General features: G+C 47.1%; 1 protein-coding gene across 1 annotated transcript in view; it reads left to right on the plus strand.

Moving 5' to 3' along the window:
- SLC6A11 (solute carrier family 6 member 11) overlaps positions 1-13,854 on the plus strand; it is a 451,361-nt gene that overhangs the window by 216,147 nt on the left and 221,360 nt on the right. Inside the window, exons 6-7 of the mRNA XM_063941542.1 lie at positions 7,897-8,369; positions 8,958-9,103. Of these exons, the coding sequence (XP_063797612.1) occupies positions 7,897-8,369; positions 8,958-9,103 (619 nt within the window). The remainder of the gene's footprint in view (positions 1-7,896; positions 8,370-8,957; positions 9,104-13,854) is intronic.

Below are 13,854 nucleotides of genomic sequence, written 5' to 3' on the forward strand. Positions count from 1 at the left end.
AAGTCAGTGACAAGTTCAAAAACTTTGGGTGACAGCGGAAGCAGTCCACTGACCAGTAAATCCCTTCCTCTTGTAACCAAGCTCACGCAAACCACCCCACCAACTCCCTCAGTGTCAATTTCCTCCTTCCCCAGGAATGCCAATAGTCCTGCAGGCCATGTCACTGGCAATTCTGACGATTCCTCTCCTGCCTGGGATTCCTCCGATGCATCCTTGCGTGTAACGCCTACTGCTGCTGGCGCTGCTGTTGTTGCTGCTGGGAGTCGATGGTCATCCCAGAGGGGAAGTCGTAAGACCACTTTTACTACTTCCACCAAGCAATTGACTGTCCAACAGTCCTTTGCGAGGAAGATGAAATATCACAGCAGTCATCCTACTGCAAAGCGGATAACTGAGGCCTTGTCATCCTGGGTGGTGAGAAACGTGGTTCCGGTATCCATCATTACTGCAGAGCCAACTAGAGACTTGTTGGAGGTACTGTGTCCCCGGTACCAAATACCATCTAGGTTCCATTTCTCTAGGCAGGCGATACCGAAAATGTACACAGACCTCAGAAAAAGAGTCACCAGTGTCCTAAAAAATGCAGCTGTACCCAATGTCCACTTAACCACGGACATGTGGACAAGTGGAGCAGGGCAGGGTCAGGACTATATGACTGTGACAGCCCACTGGGTAGATGTATGGACTCCCGCCGCAAGAACAGCAGCGGCGGCACCAGTAGCAGCATCTCGCAAACGCCAACTCTTTCCTAGGCAGGCTACGCTTTGTATCACCGCTTTCCAGAATACGCACACAGCTGAAAACCTCTTACGGCAACTGAGGAAGATCATCGCGGAATGGCTTACCCCAATTGGACTCTCCTGTGGATTTGTGGCATTGGACAACGCCAGCAATATTGTGTGTGCATTAAATATGGGCAAATTCCAGCACGTCCCATGTTTTGCACATACCTTGAATTTGGTGGTGCAGAATTTTTTAAAAAACGACAGGGGCGTGCAAGAGATGCTGTCGGTGGCCAGAAGAATTGCGGGACACTTTCGGCGTACAGGCACCACGTACAGAAGACTGGAGCACCACCAAAAACTACTGAACCTGCCCTGCCATCATCTGAAGCAAGAAGTGGTAACGAGGTGGAATTCAACCCTCTATATGCTTCAGAGGTTGGAGGAGCAGCAAAAGGCCATTCAAGCCTATACAATTGAGCACGATATAGTAGGTGGAATGCACCTGTCTCAAGCGCAGTGGAGAATGATTTCAACGTTGTGCAAGGTTCTGATGCCCTTTGAACTTGCCACACGTGAAGTCAGTTCAGACACTGCCAGCCTGAGTCAGGTCATTCCCCTCATCAGGCTTTTGCAGAAGAAGCTGGAGACATTGAAGGAGGAGCTAACACGGAGCGATTCCGCTAGGCATGTGGGACTTGTGGATGGAGCCCTTAATTCGCTTAACAAGGATTCACGGGTGGTCAATCTGTTGAAATCAGAGCACTACATTTTGGCCACCGTGCTCGATCCTAGATTTAAAGCCTACCTTGGATCTCTCTTTCCGGCAGACACAAGTCTGCTGGGGTTGAAAGACCTGCTGGTGACAAAATTGTCAAGTCAAGCGGAACGCGACCTGTCAACATCTCCTCCTTCACATTCTCCCGCAACTGGGGGTGCGAGGAAAAGGCTCAGAATTCCGAGCCCACCCGCTGGCGGTGATGCAGGGCAGTCTGGAGCGACTGCTGATGCTGACATCTGGTCCGGACTGAAGGACCTGACAACGATTACGGACATGTCGTCTACTGTCACTGCATATGATTCTCTCAACATTGATAGAATGGTGGAGGATTATATGAGTGACCGCATCCAAGTAGGCACGTCACACAGTCCGTACTTATACTGGCAGGAAAAAGAGGCAATTTGGAGGCCCTTGCACAAACTGGCTTTATTCTACCTAAGTTGCCCTCCCACAAGTGTGTACTCCGAAAGAGTGTTTAGTGCCGCCGCTCACCTTGTCAGCAATCGGCGTACGAGGTTACATCCAGAAAATGTGGAGAAGATGATGTTCATTAAAATGAATTATAATCAATTCCTCCGCGGAGACATTGACCAGCAGCAATTGCCTCCACAAAGTACACAGGGAGCTGAGATGGTGGATTCCAGTGGGGACGAATTGATAATCTGTGAGGAGGGGGATGTACACGGTGATATATCGGAGGGTGATGATGAGGTGGACATCTTGCCTCTGTAGAGCCAGTTTGTGCAAGGAGAGATTAATTGCTTCTTTTTTGGGGGGGGTCCAAACCAACCCGTCATATCAGTCACAGTCGTGTGGCAGACCCTGTCACTGAAATGATGGGTTGGTTAAAGTGTGCATGTCCTGTTTTGTTTATACAACATAACGGTGGGTGGGAGGGCCCAAGGACAATTCCATCTTGCACCTCTTTTTTTTTTTCTTTTTCTTTGCATCATGTGCTGATTGGGGAGGGTTTTTTGGAAGGGACATCCTGCGTGACACTGCAGTGCCACTCCTAAATGGGCCCGGTGTTTGTGTCGGCCACTAGGGTCGCTAATCTTACTCACACAGTCAGCTACCTCATTGCGCCTCTTTTTTTCTTTGCGTCATGTGCTGTTTGGGGAGGGTTTTTTGGAAGGGACATCCTGCGTGACACTGCAGTGCCACTCCTAGATGGGCCCGGTGTTTGTGTCGGCCACTAGGGTCGCTAATCTTACTCACACAGCTACCTCATTGCGCCTCTTTTTTTCTTTGCGTCATGTGCTGTTTGGGGAGGGTTTTTTGGAAGGGACATCCTGCGTGACACTGCAGTGCCACTCCTAGATGGGCCCGGTGTTTGTGTCGGCCACTAGGGTCGCTAATCTTACTCACACAGCTACCTCATTGCGCCTCTTTTTTTCTTTGCGTCATGTGCTGTTTGGGGAGGGTTTTTTGGAAGGGCCATCCTGCGTGACACTGCAGTGCCACTCCTAGATGGGCCCGGTGTTTGTGTCGGCCACTAGGGTCGCTAATCTTACTCACACAGCTACCTCATTGCGCCTCTTTTTTTCTTTGCGTCATGTGCTGTTTGGGGAGGGTTTTTTGGAAGGGACATCCTGCGTGACACTGCAGTGCCACTCCTAGATGGGCCTGGTGTTTGTGTCGGCCACTAGGGTCGCTTATCTTACTCACACAGCGACCTCGGTGCAAATTTTAGGACTAAAAATAATATTGTGAGGTGTGAGGTATTCAGAATAGACTGAAAATGAGTGTAAATTATGGTTTTTGAGGTTAATAATACTTTGGGATCAAAATGACCCCCAAATTCTATGATTTAAGCTGTTTTTTAGTGTTTTTTGAAAAAAACACCCGAATCCAAAACACACCCGAATCCGACAAAAAAAATTCGGTGAGGTTTTGCCAAAACGCGTTCGAACCCAAAACACGGCCGCGGAACCGAACCCAAAACCAAAACACAAAACCCGAAAAATTTCAGGCGCTCATCTCTAAAAAAAATATATATACATGTGATCCCACTAGTGGTTAATGAAACTGTCAGTGAATGAAACAAAAAACAGATTACCAGGAAAAACTGAGTCCGATGTAAAGTCAGGAATGCCCAGAGACCTACTATTCAGTGGAGGAGTAGAATACCCCCACAGGTCGCTGGACGCCGCTCCTGAATGTCCGTGGAGAGGGTGAGCCTGGCAGGGAGACGCCGGTGTCCGCGGTCCGCCGACCGGAAGTTCGGAACACCGGAACCGGAAGTGACGTACATTCCGCTCAGGAGAGCTTGTTCACTGGATGTTCGTGTTTTGGTTTTGGCTTGGTTTTGCCAAAACCACCCTTTCGTGTTTTGGTTTTGGCTTTGGATCTGCATGATTTAAAAAAAAACACATAAAAATGGCTAAAATCACAGCATTTGGGGGTAATTTTGATCCTACGGTATTATTAACCTCAATACCATTCATTTCCACTCATTTCCAGTCTATTCTGAACACCACACAATATTGTTTTTACGCCAAAAAGTTGCACCGAGGTGGCTGTATGACTAAGCTAAACGACACAAGTGTGCGGCACAAACACCTGGCCCATCTAGGAGTGGCACTGCAGTGTCAGACAGGAGGGCAGATATCAAAAAAAGGCCCCTAACAGCACATGATGCAAAGAAGAAAAAGAGGTGCACCGAGGCTGCTGTAGGACTAAGCTAAGCGACACAACCACCTGGCCCATCTAGAAGTGTCACGCAGTGGCTGAATGTCGAGAGTGGGCCGCAATTGTTCGATCCACTGACAGCATCTCCAGCACGCCCCTGTCATTTTTTTTTTAAATTTTGCTATTGGTGGACTTATACGGCAGTACCCCAGGACTAATACAGCAGTACCCCTGGACTCATACGGCAGTGTCAGACAGGATGGCACTTTTAAAAAACTAGGCCCAAAACAGCACCTCATGCAAAGATGTCAAAGAGGTGCAATGAGGTAGCTGTATGACTAAGACAAGCGACACAAACAATTCCAACTGGAATTATACGTCCAAATCACTGGAATTATACGTCCAAATCACTAGAATTATACGTCCAAATCACTAGAGTTATACGTCCAAATCACTGGAGTTATACGTCCAAATCACTGGAATTAAATGGCAAAATCACTGGAATTATATGTCCAAATCACTGGAATTAAATGGCAAAATCAATGGAATTATACATCCAAATCATTGGAATTATATGAGACAGAGGCGGTCGTTGGGCGGGAGGGGGCTGAACGGCTGCGTTAAGCCGGTGTTTAGGAGGCGTGGTCCGGCCAACGCAGACGTGGCCAGACCGTTGGGGGGGCGGGCCGCTGCGGCCAGCGGCAGCGAAGACCAACTCCCGGCCTGCCGCCGGATCTGCGCTGGCCTGGAGTAACTCCTGAAATACAAAAGCATCGCCGCTGTGTGATGCTTTTGTATTTGTGCGGGTGGGGCGGCACTGACATGCTGGGTGGACTAGCCCTGTGCTGGGTGTTCCCCCGCATGTCAGGGAAGATGATCGTAGCTGTGCTAAATTTAGCACAGCTATGATCAACTCGGAATGACCCCCAATATGCGGCATAGGAATGACTGATGGCTGATGCACAGGACACTACCACTGGACTGATGCAGCACAATACAACATAGCAGCAATGGACATATGGCAGCAAGAGGACACAAACACTGTGACTGCCTGGTCACTGGAATGACTGATGGCTGATGCACAGGACACTACCACTGGACTGATGCAGCACAATACACCACCACTGTACTGATGCAGCACATCACAGCTGCAATGGACATATGGCAGCAAGAGGACATAACCACTGTGACTGGACAAATACAGCACAAGATACGGACACTGAGAAAATGGAGACATGTCCTCTCTATACACTCTCCAATGCCGGAGTGAAAATGGCGGGGACGCGCGGCTCCTTATATGGAATCCAAACCCCGCGAGAATCCGACAGCGGGATAATGACGTTTTGCCTCGTTCTGGTTTCCGAGTCAGGCGGGAAAACCCAAGCCTGACTCGGATCCAGACTCGAATGGTGAAGTCCAGTAGGGTTCGGTTCTCTGAGAACCGAACCCGCTCATCTCTAGTTATTACGCTCTTTCCAATCCACACCAGAAGGTAGGAAACATTGGGAAGAACCCCCAGCCGTAGATGTCTCAATCTCCTGCCTCTATAAAAAGGTGGTATTGCCGGCCCCTGGTTCCTTTCAGCTCAAGAACCCTCGGGATAGGAAACTAGAGATTACACTGAAGTCTATTTACACAGAGGCTGGCATGTCACAAAGACCTGTGATACGGGTTGCTGGATGTCTCTTGCCATCCATACCTGGGCGACTCAAATTCAGGAGGGCCTTGCGTGGGATATGCCCCTGGTCACTGCGGTGACCCCCCCATCAAGCACATTCAAGACACTGCACGCGTGCTGTGTGACTCTCTCTCAAGGAGATAGCAGTGTCGGAGTGCAGAGCTTTGTGGCTGCGTCAGTGGATTGCGGATGCGGATTCCAAGCGCAGTGTGGAATCTCTCCCTTTCTCAAGGGAGTGGCTCTTCAGGGTTGAGTTAGATACATGGATTTCTAAGGTTACTGCAGGGAAATCCATGTTTCTTCCCTCTGGGGCCCCACCGGCTAGGCTTTCCTACCCGGGGCCGTCTAACCAGTCCTTTCAGACCACCAGATTCAGATCAAGAGCCAGAGGTGCCTCCAATGCAGCACGAGACACCAGCGGTAAGACACGAAAACCAATTGCTGCTGTTTCCCAGGAATCAAGCACCAGTACAGCTTCCACAAAAGCCTCAGCATGACACTGCCTCCCTCCCCCGAGGGGATCTCGAGGTGGGAGCTCGTCTGCGTCATTTCAGCCGCATCTGGGACGGCTCCTGGCTCCTGCCAGGATTCCTGGGTAAAGTACCTCATTTCCCAGTTATACAAGCTGGAGTTCGACAGTGCTCCTCCCCAATGATTATTTATTATTTATTTATTAACAGTTTTTTATATAGCACAGCAAATTCCGTTGTGCTTTACAATTGGAAATAACAATGATATAACAAAATAATGATAAAACTGGGTAATAACAAACAGTCATAGAGGTAGGAAGGCCCTGCTCGCAAGCTTACAATCTATAGGGAAAATTATTTTTCAAATCAGGCTTACCAGCTTTGGAGGATACACGGGTTATGCTGCAACAGGCTATCCTAAAGTTGGTCCAGTCCCAGGTCATTGTTCCAGTACCACTGCTACAAAAGGGAAAGGGTTACTAGTCCAACCTGTTTGTGGTACCAACCACACGGTTCGGTAAGGCTCATTGTGAATCTAAAATCCTTGAACCCTTACCTCAAGGTTCTCAGGTTCATTATGGATTCCTTGAGAGCGGTGATTGCGAGCCTGGAGCAATGGGAGTTCATGGTCTCTCTGGATATAAAAGACGCTTATCTCCATATCCCAATTTGGCCACCTCACCAGGCTTACTTGCGGTTTGCCCTGCTGAATGATCACTACCAGTTCCAGGTGCTACCCTTCAGCCTCTCCACAGCTCCGAGGGTTTTCACCAAGGTGATGGCGGAGATGATGTTCCAACTCCGGGTCCAGGGGGTTAATATTGTCCCTTATCTGGACGATCTCTTGATAAAGGCAAGATCCAGGGAACTTTTAGTGCCCCATATAGAATGCACTATCCAACTTCTATCACACCATGGTTGGATCCTCAATTTACAGAAGTTCCACTTGGTGCCAACTCAGCGGCTCCAGTCCCTGGGAATGTGGCTGGATACTGTGGCCCTGAAAGTGTTCCTCCAAGAGGACAAAGCAAGAACACTTCAGGAAATGGCCTCCGTAGATATCCATTCATCTTTGCATAAAGTTGTTGGGAAAGATGGTGGCCTCCTACGAAGCCATTTAAAACAGAAGGTTCCATGCCAGAACGTTTTAATTGCATCTCCTGAGCAAGTGGTCTGGATCACATCTTCAGATGCACCGGATAATTCGTCTGTCACCTCAGGCCAGGATCTCCCTCCTGTGGTGGTTGCAGTCCTCCAACCTACTGGAAGGTCACAGTTTATGGATTCAGGATTGGATCCTCCTCATGACTGATGCATGTCTGCGAGGATGGGGAGCTGTCAACCAAGGGGCTCAGTTCCAGGGCAGGTGGTCAACCCATGAAGCCCTTCTTCCAATCAACATTCTAGAACTTCGGGAGATCTACAATGCTCTGCTTCAGGCCTCTCCTCTGCTCAGGGAACGGGTGATCCAAGTTCAGTAATACAACGCCACGGCAGTGGCTTACATAAATCGACAAGGAGGGACAAAAAGCAGGGCCTGCATGTGAGAGGTGTCAAAAATTCTCCTCTGGGCAGAACGAAATGCAAAAGCAATGTCTGTGATCGTCATTCTAGGGGTGGACAACTGGGAAGCGGACTTCCTCAGTCACCACGATCTCCAACAGATCATCGACTTGTGGGGCTGCCCAAAGATAGACTTGATGGCTTCTCAACTCAACAAGAAGCTTCCCTGGTATTGCTCAAGAACCAGGGACCCTCAAGCGGGGGCAACAGATGCACTGATGTCTCCTTGGCCTTATCGGTTGGTCTACCTGTTTCCTCCGATTCCGTTGCTCCCAAGGGTGCTCAAATGAATAAGGAATCAGGAAGTCCAAGCAATTCTGATTGCCCCGGATTGGCCTCGGAGGGCGTGGTATGCAGATCTTCTGGACATGTCCGTGACAGACCCTTGGCCTCTGCCACTGAGAAAAGATCTTCTGCAACAAGGCCCGTTCGTCTACCCGGACATGGAGATAGAGCAGATCATCCTAGCTCGCAAAGGCCTTTCCAGGAAGGTTATTGCAACCATGGTGCAGCTCAGAAAACCTGTAACGTCAAAACACTATCATCATATCTGGAGGAGATATGTCTCCTGGTGCGAGAAACGCACATATCCACCTGCAGAGTTCCACTTAGGATGTCTCTTACCTTTCCTGCAGGCTGGTGTGGATAAGGGCTTACATCTGGATTCCCTTAAGAGACAGATTTCAGCTCTCTCAATTTTCTTCCAGAAGAAGTTGACAGTGTTGCCAGAAGTTCAGACCTTCTTGAAGGGAGTTCTCCACATACAACCTCCATTTGTGCCGCCCACGGCACCCTGGGACTTGAATGTGGTGTTGGAATTTCTACAGTCCTCCTGGTTTGAACCTTTGACAACGGTAGAAGACAAGTACCTCACATGGAAGACGGTGATGTTGCTGACCCTGGCTTCTGTTAGGCGTGTTTCAGAATTGGGGGCCTTATCGTGTAAAAGCCCCTACTTGGTCTTTTACGAGGACAGAGCTGAGCTCAGGACTAGACAGCAGTTCCTTCCGAAGGTTGTCTCTGCATTCCACTTGAATCAACCGATTGTAGTCCCGTCAAGTTCTGCTCCTCCAGTACATCTGCTCCTCTGGTGTCGTTCAATGTTGTGACAGCCTTGAAGGTCTATGTCAAGAGAACAGCTCAGATCAGAAAGACTGATTCCTTGTTCATGCTATATGATGTGCAGAAGAAGGGTTGCCCTGCTTCTAAGCAGTCCATTGCTCATTGGATTAAGTTGACTATCCAACAGGCCTATACAGTATGTTGGCAACCTTGTCTGTTCCACAGTCTCCGAAGGCCTACTCTACAAGATCAGTGGGGTCTTCCTGGGTGGCTGTCCGTGGAATCTCGGCCTTGCAACTATGCCGAGCTGCTACCTGGTCGGGGAAGAACACCTTTGTGAAGTTCTACAAATTTGATACCAAGGCCAAACAGGATACCCAGTTTGGGCAGGTGGTACTGCAGGTGTCTCCGCATGTTACCGCCTGTTCTGGATGCTTTGGCACATCCCCATCATATTAAGTAAACCCCAGTATCCCTTATGGATGCCAGAGAAAGCTGGATTTTAAAACCTACTGGTAAATCCCTTTCTCGTAGTCCATAAGGGATACTAAGCGCCCGCCTCAGTGCGTTGACTCCTCTGCAGGTTTTTTCTTTTCCAAAAGCTACCTGTTCAGCTGTTGCTGATTTGTTCCAGCCGTTGCTGGTTGTTTTATGCTATGGTGTGCTGGTGTGTGAATCTCACCACTCGTTGTTATGTTCCTTCTCTCAAGTATGTCTTTTCTCCTTCGGGCACTATTTTACTTATAACTGCCTGTGGGAGGGGGCATAGAGGGGAGGAGCCAGCACACCCAGTTGAAGATATTTAAAGTGCACTGGCTCCTTTGGACTCCTGCTATAACCCATCGTATTAAGTAAACCCCAGTATCCCTTATGGACTACGAGAAAGGGATTTACCGGTAGGTATTAAAATCCAGTTTTTATCGCTATAACAAAATGACAGCCTAATTCAGCATGAGATGTAGTTATGAGAAAATTTGCTAAACTACAACTCTTTCCGTTAACATGCAGGGGGGCACCAGCACAGGGCAAGGTCGTCCTGCATGCCGGGTCCTGTCCCCCTGCTAAAATGCGAGTACTTCGCTCAACAGCGAAGTTCTCACATGTTGAATGTTGCCCCCTGCCTCTGCAACATAGCTGTGAAGGCAGTCGCCGGGCAGCCATGTTTCTTGTTGCAGCGGGTGCGTGTGATGTCACACAGCCGCCGTGGCCCACCGCATAAACAGGCTGAACATGCTTGCATTGACTGGACTGCACCTTCCCCAACGCCTCATGCTGCCCCTAAAATGCAGCGGGGGTGCCACGTCCGGGACTTAGACTGCATGTCCTTGTGCACGCGTGCAGCGGCGTGGGTGCATGCACAGAACTGCTTAAAATCATCAAATAGCGATTTTAGCACTTCTATGCTGATTTGGGCCCTAAGTGTGATCAAAACATTCCAAGTATCATACTATTTTGTGCGGCAATCAAAGATTGAATCATTTACTGTATCTCGCTACTCCTTTAAAGAACAACTGCTGCAGGCAGAGTTTCCAGTTAGTAAGTTCATTTAATTTAAAGGGCCCATTGTTTCGTTTTGTCTTTAATGTCCTAAAGCACAGAAACAAATTAAAAGGATGTGCTGTATCACATTACCATTCAAATTAGATGTGCTGAATAGGGAATGGTACAGTATTATTATTTTTATCTATTACCTTTGCCATTAACAGCCACAGTTACATTTTCTTTTGTCATGAAAAATAAAAACTTTACAATTAAATCCATAGGCAAATGCAGGTGAGGTTTCCAGTTGCACAGAAAGCCCTCTCCTCTTGGCAAGTTGCTTAAATTATGACAATAGCAATGATATATAATACCTGTCACATCATGCAGTTTAAGGGACAGAGCAGAGCTGCTGTGCATACCCAGTGTAGCAGATTCATCTACCAAGTTTGCTGTGTGTGGATCTGAGTCCTCAATCAGTGCACTGGACCAGAGAGCAGCTACCAGGTAGAAGAGACAGGAGCCTTATCATGATGTGGGAGAATGTGTGCTTAGAAAGTGCAGTACTGCTTCTATTATGTTTGTGTATTTATGATTTGTTTAACCTTTTCCTGACCACTTATTTATATTATTTAAATGTTTGATACAGCCTATACTATAGACCATCTATAATGTTAAATAATTATATGGTATTCCACCAGTAACCAGTTCCGCTCGCCACCCGTTGGGATTCTGCTGGTCAAACAGCTAAAGAACAGCTAAAGAACAGCTGACTCACCCCGCTTCTGGGGTGGTGAGTGCTGTGGTTTTATATTTGTTGGTATATTGTAGGGTTAATCTTTGGTTAACTCATATTAACTGTGGCCACAAGCTTTGTTCATGCACCCCTGTGCAAGCCCAATTATCTTAAACCTGAGTCAGCTGTTCTTTAGTAATTTATCAGCCAGTGTCAGGTGACTAGTGTACCTTTTAAAAGCCATGGAGTATTTGGCAGATACACAGTACACCAAGTGGGCATATTTGCAGTTATATTATGTGATACAGTTGCTAGGTTTTAATTTTTGATACTCTGTGATAGTGTAGGACCTGCATGAAGATGGGGTACCTTGGCGAGCGGTTTGCAGGCTTCCGTGCATTGGCCAATTCACTAACTAAACCCCCATCATTTGTTTATTGATGTTGTGAAAATAAGTGAGCTTGCTTTGGTGAGTGCTGAACTTTCTGTTTGTATATTTGTAAGTAGGTGGCCATGGGCTACATGCACCCCACCCTATGAGTTGTGAGTGCAGACACTCCAATCAGCATCCCTGTTACATTATATAGAAAGTACTTGATAAAGGCTTCCTTCAAAGCTGATTGGTTGCCATGAGAGACTTCTCCACTGGTCCTTTTCTCCACTCTTTTCACTGCTTCATGAATAGACCCCAGTATATCCTTTTCATGAAACCTATGCTGGTTTCAGATCGCAAATGCCGGATCCCACCCGGTAAGAGAAACGTGTCCTTACCGGGTGGGATCCGGCATTTGCGCTCCTTTGCTGGCTTTCCGACCCGGCAATATACCGGGTCGGTTGCCATAGCAGCGGGGGGCGCAGCAGCAGCAGGGGCGGGGCTGGAGGCGGCGCCGGGAGATGAGCTCATCACCCGCTAATTCACCAAAGGACCTTTCACATCGCACACTGACCCGTTTCGACACGGCAATATGCCGTGTCGATACCGGGTTATTTGTGCGATGTGAAAGGGGCACTAGTGAGTAAACTTCTCCAGAACTGTAAAACGTACACTCGCTCACCACAGGTTACTATTCCTATTACATGTCCATGTAGATGCCGTGCCTGTCGTTCACTAAGTGGCGTATCCTTGGGGCCTCTCTGATCCTTGAGGCCCGGTACAGGTTTCCCCTTTGAACCCCCACCCCATCCCCCTGTTGCCGACCTGGCCGGGAACACTAAGGATTTTGTGTCCTGGGGACACAAGGGGTCTACTCATGAAGCAGGTGTGGAAAAGTGTGGAAAAGTGAGCCAGTTGAGAAGTTGCCCATGGCAGCCAATCAGCATTGAAGTAACATTTATAATTTGCATACTATACAATTTTACGGAGCAGCTGATTGGTTGCTATGGGAAACTTCTCCACATGCTCATTTCTCAATCACTTCTTCATGAATTGACCCCTAAGAGACTGCAGCATGTATCAATTCATAACAATGTATCAGAAATTATGGGGGGGAACACCTCCAACTGTTTTGCCTCCGGGTTCCTGGTATGAACTTACGCCATTAGAAAAAGGGCTACTCTAATATAGAATATGAACATTAATCAGGCAAAAACAAAACTCAGCAATTGGAAATCTATGGTAATGGTCAATTTTTCAAAAGCACACACCCTAGGGTTCCTAAAAATGTTAAAGTGACTCATTCTATACATTTGTCCTGAAATATTTTCTTTTCTACAACAATTAGTATGTGCCTTGCAAATAGTGGTGTGTCTTTTTCTATGGTGTTTAGTATTTTTGCTGTAGAGTTGTTAAGGGAATACATTTTATAATGTAATCTACATATTGCAATGAAGTGTCTCATTTGCCCAGTCCCAACTTCCCTCAGTATTCTTTGAATTTGTTTCACAAGGGAAAATATTGCATTCAAATAATGTGTGAAAGAATAAATTGCTAGAATCCCCAGGACATGTTCTGCAGCATTCTGCTTTGCAATGTTTCTCAGGTTGCACAGGAGAAAACATGGTCTTGAGGAACATTTTTTTTTTTTTTTTAGCAACGAATGAAAAACCCCAGTTAGAAAAGCTTTTTTCCCAGGAGAAATCTAAGCTCTTCAAGCCACTGGGAACAACATACTAGAGACATTTTGAGAACAGCACTCATGGAAATTGAAATAACAAGACCACACAGCTTTCAAAACCTATCTCATCTTGGCAATTTGCTCCACTACACTATTCAACTTAAAAGTGTATAGAAGATTTGTAATAAATAAAATAGAATGTCTGGAGAGCTCTATAGGGAGCATCAAGTAAGATTTTATTTAATTGCTATTATTAAGAAAGATCAAATAGATTGGTAATTACAAATTATCTGTATTAATTTGAGAATGCCTGCTACCTTTAATATTTGAAGAGTCCTTTTTGCTCAAGTATGAAGAACACTAATGTGCTATCTCCATGATGGTACCTAAGTGAAACATCTGTACCTAACCAAGATGGCCACCATTTGGTCTTCTGCTGCACCACTTTGTTATTGTTTTTGAGCTCCACAGTTGGACATGGTCGTGTTCCACTTAGCTCTTGTAATCCTGCAGTATCCTGTGAGAATCTAGCTGAATTCCTGTGTATACCACTGTATTACCACACCGATCCACATGCGTGACCTCTGTATGCTCTGCTCTATCTAGAGTTCCTGAAGTTTGTAAGCATTACACCATTATGTCCTCTAGAGATAATATGCAGAACACATCTTGACTCTG

Source organism: Pseudophryne corroboree, chromosome 9 (assembly GCF_028390025.1).
Source record: "Pseudophryne corroboree isolate aPseCor3 chromosome 9, aPseCor3.hap2, whole genome shotgun sequence".
In the NCBI taxonomy this organism is placed as follows: domain Eukaryota; kingdom Metazoa; phylum Chordata; class Amphibia; order Anura; family Myobatrachidae; genus Pseudophryne; species Pseudophryne corroboree.